General features: G+C 47.9%; 1 protein-coding gene across 2 annotated transcripts in view; it reads right to left on the bottom strand.

Annotated features, from left to right (window-relative positions):
• The window catches only part of SLC22A23 (solute carrier family 22 member 23), a 175,548-nt gene that overhangs the window by 21,476 nt on the left and 140,780 nt on the right, over positions 1–13,292 (bottom strand). For both annotated transcript variants that reach the window (XM_036026578.1, XM_028511301.2), the window contains exons 5-6: positions 7,233–7,360; positions 435–537 (exon numbers count right to left, since the gene is read on the bottom strand). In XM_036026578.1, coding sequence (XP_035882471.1) covers positions 435–537; positions 7,233–7,360 — 231 coding nt within the window. The remainder of the gene's footprint in view (positions 1–434; positions 538–7,232; positions 7,361–13,292) is intronic.

Raw genomic sequence — 13,292 nt, 5'->3', positions numbered from 1 at the left:
TCCCACATCGGTGCTGGAAAAGCTCCAGTGGAACCCAGCTCACAGGTGGGCAAACAGGCTGAGGGCATTCTCGAGCTGGCAAGGGACAAGTTCTAGCACACACTGCCTATCTGTGTAGCGCTCAGGGTCAGATGCCTGGCCTGCTGGGCTGCGGGTAGCTGGCTGGCGCCCCAGCTGCCCCGAGGCTGGGGGTGGAGTCCATGTCTCCCAACATGTGTAACCTTCAGAGCACTGGTTAGGGAGCTCTGACGGGCTTATCAGACTTAATGAGGGCCTCTTAGCAAAGGTGGAGCCCTGGACAGGCCAGTGGGCCTGTCTTGGTCATAATTCAAAGTCCAGCTGGGGAGAAGGGAAGCTCTTCCTGGCTGTCTCAAAGTGGCTCTTTTCCGGCCCCTCCCTGACCTCAGTCCAGATGTGTCCCCCTGGTGACTCACGAGTTCACACACAGGACCACGATGTTCTTCCACAGGTTCCGGGTCCCCACCATTTTCACGATGCAGACCTTCTTGGGTCTCCGGGAGAGCTCCTTTTCCAGCTCTGCAGAGAGAGAGAGAGAGCCGTGACCTCTCAGCAAGGGCCTGCATAGGCGCTCTCCAAGGCAGCCCTGTCCCCCGAGTCCAGGCATCAGGAAGAGGGGAGAATGCTTCTAGTTTGTTTTTTTTCCTCTTTAAGCCAGGGGATAGAATCTGGCTGTCATTGTAGGAAATGTGTTCAGACCCTAACTTTGCAGCTTAAATTTCCCCAGGGGTTTGAAGGGAGCCAGGGCATGCTGTCAGCACACAGAGGCTCCCCACTGCAGAGCCTCCCTGCAGTCCAGGCAGACACAAAGAGCAGAGGCTCACTCCACTCTGGCCGAGCACAGGACTACGTGACGGAGTTCTAGGTTACTGAGCACTAACTGGGCCCTGGGCATATGAGGGCACAGAGTTGGATCTGTCTGCATCACCCACTGCTCAGAGGCTGGGAGAAGCACATGCTGATATGCTCCTTAACTCTGGCGGCAGGACACACGATGGCCGTAGCCAGCCGCTCCTTCTGAAACTGCCCCTCAAGGGTATGCATCTTCAAAAGAGAAGTGAGTGAGGGAATGGGTATGCTTATATGTGATTATACCTACCCTATATGTGTATGCTTTAGTTAACAGTCAAAAGTCTTTGGGAGCTGGACAGGACAGGTGATGTTTTGGCTGAAAGTCGTGTAACCAGCTACAAAGTTATGAGACAGTTTCTCGTGAGGCTCAGACTAGCTCTGAAAGCCACTTGGACAGACTGATGGCTCTCCAAGGCTACATTACCAGGTTCAGTGAGTTTGCTGAAGTCCTGGGGCTGACTTAGCAATTTCACAGTGAAGATCAAAATAGGCAGTGTCTGGACCACCACACATTTGGCCTCACAGGGACCTTCCTGCTCTCCTAGCCACACATGTCCTTGGTGAATAATTCTCTATGCAAGAGCTAAAAGACAAAAAGAAGACGTAACCAATCTGGTGGGTGGCCAGTGCTCTTTAAGTCTGTTAAGGCCATGAAGACAAGGAAAGACTGAGAAACTGTCAGAGACCAGAGGGGGCTGGGGAAAGGGGTGACTGAACGCCTTCCTGGATGGGACCCTGGAGAGGGAAGAGGCTACTAATGCAGAGAGTGGGGACATTAAGATAAAGGCTGGGGTTTGGTTAACAGTAGTGCACCAGTGGCCATTTCTCAGTTGTGACAAATACTATGGAAATAATATTAGATGTTAACAAGGCGGGAGACTGAGTCAGGGGTATTCTGAAATTCTGTACTGTCTTTGCAACTTTCCTGTAAGCTCAAAGTTATTCTAAAATTAGTTTACTAATTTTTTTAAAGCAGTGGGGGTGGGAAGGTCCCCCTCTCTACTGAGGAGGCTTCTAGAGGTTAGAGGAACCAGGATTGTCTCAGAGGGACCTGGAGCAGCTCCCTCAGCACCGTGTCTGAGGACTGCCCCCTCTGTACCTCCACCCCTCACACCCTGCCCCTACCTTACTTCTCTCCTTTTCTAGCCTCGTCCTGCTGTCCAATGGCAGGGGGGACACAAGCCTCATCAGTTACAGTTTGAAGGAAAATAGGTTCTGTAATCGTACAGATTTAGGAATTTTTATTAAATTTTTGGGGGGGATCAGTGTCACCAGCTGGGGCATAGAAAGGAGAAGGAAAAACCTTTCCTATGTCTGAGGGATACCATGCAACCCTGAGTATCCAGGACTTTCTTCTTTCCCATATTTAGGTTCTAAGACTGAGGTCTGTGCACAAACCAGGTGGCTGGCACTTCGATTCTGTGTCCACAGACCCTCTCCTGAGGTCTTCCTGACTTTTATGTTCCCCTCTGTAAAAATAGACTAACTGGATTTACAAACGTACTTTCCCCATGGTTAAAAATCTAAAGAACTTTCAAAGAGCATTAGAAATATTAATTAAAAATATGGTAACATGTTGCACCCAGTGATCTGAGTATCTTCACTTTTGTAAAACTTATCAGGAATCAACCATAAAAGCTACAGTTGCTCACCATGGAAATCTTACAAGAAGAAAACTTAAATGTCCACTAGCATATTTATACAAGCTTAAAGGTTGTGTTTTTTTAAATGTGGCCCAAACCTAACTTTTAACACATTATTACAAATAAAATAGAGGTTGCTAAAGAAGTTGTAGCAATGGCAATTGTGATCGCAGGGTTTTTTAAATAGCATTAAACTCTAGAGCCCCAAGTCTAAAAAACTGACTGCAGTCTACAGAGGTAACTGCATCATTCTAAATGGAATTGAATTAACCTGTCTGGTGCTACTGATACTTTGTTTCTGTTGTACATATCACCAGCCCATCAGCATGAAACTTCCTCAGCACTAGGTCTGCTCTTCTGGGATGAAAACCCAGCAGCAGAGTTTACAGGAACCATTAGATGACTTCCGAGACCCGTGGGGTAGCTGCACAGGTAATGGGAAGAGGCCTCTGCATCTCCCTGGCTGTGGCACAGAAATCTCAGGGACATCCCAAAGCCACGTATGAAGAAATAGCAGGAGGAGAAGGGGCACTGAGAGTCGGCCAGGCTCTGAGCGTCAAGGAAACAACTGTTAAGGAAATCCCCCTTCTTGCTCCTTGCCAAAGCTCTTCAACCCTCTTGATTCAGAGCCATTAGAAACATTTCAAAACAAAAAACATGTAGAGCCAAGTTAGAAATCGTCCATCTAAGCCTCCTACTTAAGCAGCCAGACAGTGCCTACTCGCCATTCTGCAACCCTGCTCTGCCCCTGTGCCCTTGCATTTCCACTAACCCCTGCGAGACACAGCCAGAGGGCGCTGGTCTAGCTGGGCAGGGTCTCCTTCCCTGACTTGGGGTGCAGCACAGGGTCTGACCCACTCAGCTGAGTTCCAGCTTCCTGAATTCTTGTTGAGGTTCCCTGGGAAAGTTACTTAGTTGCTCTTTGTCTCAGTTTCTCATGTGTTAGGTGGGACAATGCCCCCACCTCAGAGTACTGGTATGAGAACCAAATGAAAGAAGCCGCGAAGCCCTGTGTGGACCTCAGTGCTCCTGCTGACCCAGTCTGTCCCAACTTCTCCGCACTGACTGCAGAAGGGAAGGTGTCCCCTGCAGACGTAGTGGAAGTGTCGGGATCTCTCCAAGGTTTAGAGATCCAGGGGAGGGGCCGACCTCTGCTTCCCCAGAACAGCAGAGGGTGGACAGTGCCACACCACCCAAGGCCTGCTGCAGGGACACAGGGGCAACATGCATTGAGGGTAACCTGCATTTGCTTGGATGGGGGTGTCACATAAACTGGCTTTTTGCTTTTATACTTGGGTACACTGTGAACATAGTCCTGGCAAAACTGGAAAAACATCAGTTACGGAAATGAGAAACAAGAAAAGACCAAAAGAGAAGGGGGGTCAGGAGGAGGGTGCAAAAAGGTGGAAGAACAGGAGGAGGAGGAGCAGCGGCAGCAGCCACCCCCACACGAGTCATCACAAAATGCACTAAAAGCTCCTGGGAAGTGTCTCTGAGACCCCCAGTGAGCCCATGTTCAGAAGAAGTGCCTGCTGCCTCTCTGCCGTGTGGCCCTCAACCCTCAGGTACAGATTTAGAAATGGTGGCACTTGGCCAATTGAAGAGGTTTGCTTCAGAATCAAGTAACAGTGGAGGGTGCCTACAGGGACGTCATCATAAAATCACCTCAGATGGCCCACTCTCCAAAAGCTGTCCAAGCTCCCTACCAGTGACCTAACTCCTGACCTCTGTAACACCCTCTCATGCGCGGAACTCCAGTGGGCAAAGTCTCCTGCTGGGGAAGGAGAAGGAGTGCAGGCCACAGTGGTTAGATGCTGGGTGCTAAGGTCAACCACAGTTTCTTCACTTGCCAGTGGTGTGACTTTCGATAGGTTACCTATTGTTGGGGACCCTGAGGCAGCCTGATGCATGGCTTCTCTTCTCACCTCGGGTTCCAAACAGATGGCCAAGACCAAGTGAGGCGGGTGAGGACAGAATCTGTGCTCTGTCACTGGGAAGGTCCCGGGGTTGGGACACGTGCATTGTGCAGACTCTCCTGCCCATCCTGGCAAGTCTGGGCCAGACTGGGTTCTCCTGGGTGCTGCCCAGAGAGGGCCTGATGTAGAAGAAAAAGAGGGGGTCGAGTTCACTCTCCCTCCTCTGGGTGGGCTCCTTCCACATGCAGGGAAGCAGTGCTCTCAATGCGCAGCCTCTCTGGGCCCCATGTCCTTACAGGGACAGCAGGGACGACCTGATTATCAGTCTCCTCAGGCTCTGATGAGGACCAAATGCCCATAAAGTGTTTCACCCCATGCCTCGTGGGGTCACTGCCCCGTGACTGCCAGTATTGCTATTACTAGGAGCATGGCGTTGAGCTCTTACTCCCAGATTTCTCTACAGAGTGGGCTGCAGTATACGTGACCACATTTGAAACCTGCAGACCCTGCTCCTACACTAAATGTTCAGACTCTTGGGAATTATGAGACAAGGAGAGGTGTCAGCACTTGGACATATCACATGACACAAACGACTGTAGGAATGATACTGTGAGAATGAGACTCCGAAGCAGATCCAAATGTCTATGGTAATTCAGTTCCCAATTCCACCAAGAAAATCTGCCATATTCAATGATAAACAAAGATTTTTTTAAAGATCTTTAAAGAAAGGGCAGGAAAATTTTGGAACATCAGGTTTTCTTCTAGTCTGAATCCAAGGTTAGGAGGCACACACAGGGGCGGGAGCTGCCCTACACTCACATACCGACGCCACACCTGAGGCCTTCATCTACTTTGAGGCAACATACACAGCGACTGCAGCTGACTCCCGGGAGAAATTGTCCTGCCACTGCCTGACCACAGGAGACCAAGTTTCACTAGATATTCATGGAATGCCTGCTAGGAGGCAGGCCTTCTGCTAGTGCCGGAAAACAGTGCAACCAGTCGCTGCAGACAGGGTGACAGGCCCTAAGGAGCCACGCAAACCATTGGTCACAGCTGGATGCTGGCAGCAGGGTCCAGGGCCTATGGCTGTGATGATGCACCACTGGAGAGCTGGCCTGGGCCTGAGGAATCTGGCTAACCTGGTTTCCAAGGAACTGGCCAAAGCAGAGCGAGGCTGAGGGCAGGAAAGTAGAGTGGAAAAGCCCCGTGGACAGGAAGCACCTGGAGTTTTCTGAGAGCCCAACGAAGACCAGGGCATCTGTGAGAGGCAGGCAGTGGTGAGACAGGGTCTCAGAGCGGCTGAAGGACTTGGGGATCTAGTTGATGGGCCCTGGGAAGCCACTGACGAGTGTCTGAGCAGGTAGTGATGCGAGGGGAAGGGTGGCAGTGAGGAGGGAGTCAAGACAGGTAAGAGGCGAAGTAGGACACTAAGGTGTTGGCAGGTAGATTCGGTGAAGTGATGGGAAGAAGGCTCTGAGCAGAAAAACATGTCCAGCCTAAGCAAGTTTAAAGTGGCGGATTCTGATGAAATAGACACCTGTCTTCCCTCAAGCCCTGGGCCGGCTTCTGCCACGGTGCGATCATCAGTACGTCTGACAGCTGGGAGTGAATGGGATTTAGAGGCAGAAAAGGGGTTGTCCCCTGCAGGAGGGCGCCCCTCCTGAGTGGGGGTGCTGCCACATGTGCCAGCTCCCTCCCCCAGCCTCCTGCTGGGGCACCAGCATAAAAATATATGACCGTAAACCTCATAAGCAAAGAAAGGGGAAAAAGATTTAATACCACTTTCAAAAATAGGAGGGAAATGAATGAGTATAATTTAGATTGAGAAAACAAGATTTTCCAGGACAATATTTTAATCTGAAAGAAGTGGAACATGTGATTTAATTAAGGAAATGCCAGAAACAAATTGCACTGAAAGACTTAAGACCATTAACTGCCTAAATCAGCAAACACAACCCAAAAGGAGAAAAGTTAACTCAAGTCTCTGAGCTTGCCCTCGTCTCTCAGAAGCAGCATAAGGAAGCCACTTCTGCTGGACTTCTTGGGTTCAAGTCCCAGCTCAACTACTTACTAGGTATGTGACCTCCATTAAGACACTTACACCCCTCTGTGCCTCAGTTTCCTCACCTGCAAATATAGATAATTATAGTACTTCCCTCAGCAAACTCAAGTTGGGAAGAAATATAAGTTAATAAATGTCAAGCATTTATTAATATTAGGATTAATATTGGGATGAAATAGTAGATATTCCACGGACCTGGACTCATGTCTGGAAATACTTCACTTTTCTACTTTTTCAGTCGCCCCACAAATAGGTCACGACAGATATAGACAATGGTGGCTCCCTGCAGACCGTATTTGGGATAAAGAGGCAGTGGAGGCCAGCCACACCCCCAGCCAGCATTCTGCCAGCATTTAAACCTGGCGGGTAGGCGGGTAGGTGGGTAGGCCGCAGGGCTGTGTGCCAGACTCTGGCTTTTGTACCCCTCCCAAATGTTCCCTTGACAACCAGGCGTGTACTAAGCTCACATCTCACTCCTGGTTTGGATAGGCTACAGAGGGCCCCACAGTGGGTCAGACTTAGTTGGGAAAAATCCAACACCTCGAAAACAGAGAGGATTTTAGTTCACTCACGTTCCCAGCCTGGCTGCAGACCAACTGCCACAGGAAATTAAACAGCTGGCCAGGGCAGCTGCTTGGTAAAACCAAGCCATCCCCAGCAGCAGGGAACTGTTCTGTGACTCGGTCTGGGGCTAAACAGCCTCTCCCAGGGCTGACTGGGCCACTGGGCTGTACTCACCAGGCATCACGCCTTTGATGTCACTCTCAGGGCTCATGCAGTTCTTCTGCGTAAAGTGCAGGATCAACTTCTTTGCAGACTCAAACTGCTGGGTGGCCATCAGCCACCGGAGGGACTCAGGGAATACCCTTCAAAGACATAAAAGGAATCAGTGAATGCCTTTGATTCTGGGGGGCATCAGAGGTTCAGTTTCTGTCCCCGGCAGGTGAACTCAGCAGGAGGTACCTCCCTCAGTTTCTGCCCTGGGACTGGGGAGGCCCATAAATGCTCAGGACTCCCATTAGCCCAGTTGGGGGCACTAGACTATGGGTGCTATAGTGTTGCTAATTTTCTTTTAGAAAGTATAAAAATTGTGATTTTTAAATGTGGTAGAAAGGAACAATATCCTACCAACTTTGTCAAGATTTCAGTGTACGTATAAAATGCTTTCAAAAACCACCACCTATTTCTTTTTCTCTATTTATTTTTAGGGAGGGGGGAAGGGAGGGAGAAAGAGGAGAGAAACATCAATGTGTGGTTGCCTCTTGGGCGGCCCCTACCGGGGACCTGGCCTGCAACCCAGGCCTGTGTCCTGACTGGGAATCAAACCTGTGACTCTTTGGTTTGCAGGCCAGCACTGAATCCACTGAGCTATACCATCCAGGGCCAAATTCTTCTCCTTCCTTTTTTAAAAAAAGATTTTGTTTAGCCTGGCTGGTGTGGCCCAGTGGACTGAGTGCCAGCCTGTGAACCGAAGGGTCGCCAGTTCCTTTCCTGGTCGGGACACATGCCTGGGTTGCGAACCAGGTCCCTGGTGGGGGGCATGTGGGAGGCAAGCACACATTGATGTTTCTTTCCCTCTCTTTCTCTCTCCCTTCTTCTCTCTCTCTCTAAAAACAGAATAAAATCCTTAATAAAAGATTGTGTTTATCTACTTGAGAAGGGAGAGAGAGAGGGAGAAAAATATCAATGTGTGCGAGACACACTGAACTGTCACCTCTCACACGCCCCGAACTGGGGATCTGGCCCACCACCCAGGCGTGTGCCCTGACCAGGAATCAAACCAGCAACCCTTCAGTTTGCAGGCTGGTGTTCAGTCCATGGAGCCACACCAGCCAGGGCTAAAAATAACCACATATTTCTAAACCATGTCTAAGCAATTCATTGAAGGGCTGCATTTGTTATATTTTGTCACACAAAAAAACACATGTTAATAGGATAATTTTCAGTTTAAAAAATGCCCCCAAATACTAGCAACCTGATAGTTATTTTCAGTTCTTGAGGGTTTGAAGACTGGCTTCCACAGGGCTTACCCACAGAATTTGTTTCATCTTATTGACTGCAAGTCTAATCCCCCAGACATGATGCCATAACACACAGCAGTTTTCAAGTTTTGGTAGCAACAAATTCCTTGTTTGTTGGCTTCTAGGATAAAATCTTGTGAGGAAAGCCAACAGAAAAAGCCAAGGCTTTATTATCCATGCACTTTGTAAGTTTATGTTTATGACAGTATGTACAAGTCAAAGAGAACAGTGCTCCTGTCTGGAGCAGGGGTTGCCTCACTTTGCCTGCAAGTCCGAAGAGTCAGTATTGTAGATTGCATAGAGCCATGCAGTTCGTCCTAACTCCTCAACTGTGCCCGGTGTGCAAGCAGCCAGAGAACCTGCTCAGGGGTGGGTATGGCTGTGCACCTTTAGAATTTCATTATAAAATGGGTGGTACCGCTGATTGGGAGAAGCAAATATTGGAAATCAAAGTTAAGAATGATCATACTTGCCTTTGTCAGCCCAGCGCTTTAGTCATCACTGTATTTACTTTGGTTACATAGTATCAGGAGTCATGACTGGCACTAGTAAGAAGTTTACATTGTAACCACCCAATACCTGCCCTGTAAACTCAGGAGAGTCTCAGGAGAGGCTAGAAAAAGTTACCAGTGGACAATTTTATTTCAAAGTCACTTCACTAATAATATCTAATAACTGCTCTCTCTCTTACCTATTTGAACAAATATCAAGTTTCTACTTGCTTGTAACTGTCTTTTGCAGAAACAGCCAGGTAGATTCCCACTGAATTTGGGGGTACATTTGGGATGGTCTGATCTGAATGGTAATTCATGCTGGAGACCTGAGGTCTCCAGGACATCCTGAAGAATGGAAGAGCCACCCTCCTGCACAGCACACGCAGGTACAGGAGGGCTGTGTGCCAGCCCAGTGGAGGCACTGCCCGACCCTTAAGACAGGGCCAGGAAGTCTCATGTCTTTTCATCTGGGAGCCCAACTGTAAGGCCACTAAAGCATACATTACAAATTGTAGTCATTCATTAAAAAAAGTAGTCAAAATTAATGTTTGTTTTGCTGGCCTGTAGTTTTTACAAATTAATTTTTGTGTACTACAGTTTAAGCAAAGAGAAACAAAATATATTGTAACAGACATCAATACAGATGTTAATATAGATATTAACATATTGTCATGTTTTTATCAGATCTTTTCTTTATAATGAAATAACCTAACACAAACACCAACCTCTTTATCACTATCAAATTATTTCCATCTTTCTGATCAATTTGGGGTTAGTGTCATTTTCTAATTTCTTGACATAGACACATAGATCATTAATTTTAATTCTTCTTTTCTAATATATGCATTTCAGGCTTTGAATTTTTATCCAAGTATCATTTTAGTTACATTTCACGAGTTTTGATATGTAGTTCTTACTCTGATTTGATTCTAAATATTTTGTGTTTTCTATCAGGATTTTTCCAAACATACAGGTTCTGAGATGGCGGTAATGATGAGGCTGCAATCTTGTTTCATTAATTTTTAATTTTGTTAAACATGATCATAAAACACAGTCTGCATTCCTGGCTTCTCTGGGGCCCCTCGGGCCTGGCTCTGTGACACAGTGCACGATCAGTCTCATCGACTTCCTTTTGTTCACACAGGGTTCCGTGTGCAGCTGTGAAATCTGGCTGCTCTTTGTGTTGTGCTTTCTCCATTCTTGTCTGTCTGATCAAGTGGAGCATAAGAAGCTGGTCACTCTGCCCCTCTGACTGCAAATTTTAGGTCCTGATTTGGGCAGAACCCTCTGTGAATGGGCCATTTTGAGCAGTAGGCCCAAGGTGGGTGATGGGCAGGATGTAGGTTTTACAGAGGCTAAAGAGACTGAGGCCATTCAAGAAGTGCCACCAACTTCAGGATGCTCCATATGATGTCCCACCTTCCATCGCACATGACCGAGTCACCGCGGCAGCGCAGAGCCTTGCTGGCTACACCTGGCTGTGGCCTGTGTACGGAACCAGGGAGCCACTAGGTCCAGGGTGTGCTGTGCAGTGGGGGTGGCACGTGCAGTCACAATGCGAACGCAGTGCAGAACTGCTGCCTTCTTCCCCAAAACACATTTATGAGTAGTTCAACTAGGCTTTGTCACTCCAGGAGAACCTTTTTAAAAGGTCTCTCAGAAAACCAGGGTATATGTTAATCTGCAAGTCCAAATTATTCTGCAGGGGATCTCTGAAGTATAAAATGTGATATACAAAATGTGGACATTCTGAGTCTTTTAAAAGTAATTTAAAATAACATATCAAATGATTATGGAACGAACTCCACAGCAGAAAATGAATTTTGAAAATTAAGACCACAAACAAATACAATGCAGGTGAAGAACAAAGCCCAGTGGACAGGAGACAGCAGGGTGGTGGCCCCAGCTCCACTTCCACCCTGGGGCCGGGGGAGAGGGCAGGGGGCCCCAGGTGCCCAGGGCCGCAGGCACAGGGGGAGCAGACAAGCAAGGGAACATCATCCACAAGAGGACATCAGGTTTTCAGATCCCCAGCAAGCTGAAGTCTTCTTCCTCAATTTAGTCTAAAGCTTTGCCAACAGAGTGGGGGCTGGGTGGGGAGGAACACAGTGAGGTGCGCACTAGGAATCGTTTGGATCCCTGAACGGGAAGTGACAGCTCCGGGAACATACAAAGCCATGTGGATTTGATGTCATTGTGTCTTCAGAGTAAAGCCATGCATTATGGATAAAAGGCAGACATTTCTGTTATTGAAATTCCATCACTCTGGGTGTTAATTCCCAGCAAGGACACCCTCATATCTGGATCCACAAAGCCCATGCCCTTCAGGAGAAGAGTCTTCTTGTCCCAGGTTTCCAGACCTCAGATGGAGGCCAGAGTCACTGGGGAAGGCCTGGTGTGCGGGCCGGAGGCCCAAGGGCCTGCTGGCCTCAGGGATGCTGCCCTGCTTCCAAGTGGCCTGTTGCCCTTATCACTCATTTTTTTACCTTCAAGTTGTGCATAAGGACAACAGAGTTTGGATAAGTAAAACTTGATAAAAATAAACACCCTTATGAGAAATGACAGTGAACAAGTTTCTTCCTAGAGAACCTCTGAGAGTGCAAACCCTATAGAAAAGCTTTCAAAGTGGCACCGTTCACAAACACACAGCGCAATCCTAGGGCTCCAGAAGCGGGTGTGGCCCCTTTCAGAGCTCAAACATTATTTTGCTCACCAAATTATTATTATTTTTTTCTAATTTGTACTGAGCATTGTCACTGTAGATACATCCCCGACCTCAAGGAACATTTAGAATTCTGTAGAAGGTGATCTCTGTGAATAAAAGTAATCTTCCTCTCCCCCATCCCAAGTGATTTGGATAGAAGCCCACACAGAATGGGATACAATGGGGGCAAAAGAAGAGAGTGGGTGGTCCTGGGATGGGTGGAATAGGGGGGCTGGGAAAGGCTCTGTGGAGGAGGTACATGCTCAGGCTGTGTGGTAGATGGGCAGGTGTTGGTCACACAGAGCATGTTGTGGGGTGTTTGTGGAAACAGGACCCTGAGGAGAGGCCAAGGGCCAGGAAACAGCATGCTGTGTTTGGGGGGCTGCAAGCTGGTAACACCAGATGCTATCCATGAGATGAGACAGGGGAGAGAGACGGGACTCAGGGAGCCAAGGATGCTGCACATTATGGAGTCTAGTGTGCAGCATCCCTCTGATTAGAATGAACTGACGTGGAGAAGCAGGGCTCTCCTAGGAGATTTGGGCACAAGATAACGGGCGATTCCTGTTAGTCACACACCTCCATCTCTGTGGCAGACCGCACTGCAAGCTCTCTCCCCACAACTGGATTTACGATCACTGGGTACTCTTCTATATGTTTCCCGTGGGCTAGACTCTCTCAAGCTTGTTACCTAGTAGTAATATTGTCCCCGTTTCATAGATGGGAAAACTCAGACACAGAAAGTGTAAGGTCATAGTCCAGATTCCAAGGCTATTAAATGACAGCTGGATTTGAACCCAGGCAGCCTGACGGAGAAGCCCACATCCTTCCCCTCAGTGGACAAACCCCACATGCCTGCCTGGTACTCAGATGACTGAAGTTTGGGAGGTACTGTTCTAACGATGCTTCCTTACATGTTCCAGAGTGCCACAAGCCTAAAGTGAACATATGGACTACTGAAGTTTTACTATGCCCTGCATGTATTTAAATTTGCTACAAAGTCATAAAGAATGCAGTGAACTGTTAGCCTAAGAAAGCCCAGAGAAGGCTATTCTAGTTTTGATAATGTGCAGTGTGGCCACTTTAGAATGTTTAATGAAATCTCTCCTGAGAAGTAACAATATAACATGCAAATGAAAAATCCAGCCAATGGCCCAAGATCTGAGAGGAACAGAGCTGAACCTCAGAGAAATCGATCATTTTCAACACAAATAAAAGCATGATAGGGAGCTGGAGGCCATATCTGCCTGGTGCATGCTCACATGTGGATGGTGAGAAAGTGACCTTGAGGATGACTCCTGCAATGACAAAAAGTTAACAAGGTGTAAGAGCCACAGTGCTTCTCTGGGAGCTACCTTTGCAGTGGCCACTGGAAGCAGCTGTGGCTATGGGGAAAAGAAGTAGTCCAGGGAGTGAATGGTGGAATAGGCAGTTTCAAAAGCTGGAAGCATTTAATTTTTTCATGCTCATTGTGCAGTAGTACTATTATTATGCCTCTTTTACAGATGGGAAAACTGCAAAGAAAGTCCAAGTTCATTGCCCAGATAACACAGTTATTAAAGTGGCAGAGCTGGATTTG

This window comes from Phyllostomus discolor, chromosome 5 (genome assembly GCF_004126475.2).
Source record: "Phyllostomus discolor isolate MPI-MPIP mPhyDis1 chromosome 5, mPhyDis1.pri.v3, whole genome shotgun sequence".
In the NCBI taxonomy this organism is placed as follows: domain Eukaryota; kingdom Metazoa; phylum Chordata; class Mammalia; order Chiroptera; family Phyllostomidae; genus Phyllostomus; species Phyllostomus discolor.
Note: the sequence above shows the minus strand (reverse complement) of the source record. Positions and strands in the feature narration are given on the sequence as shown.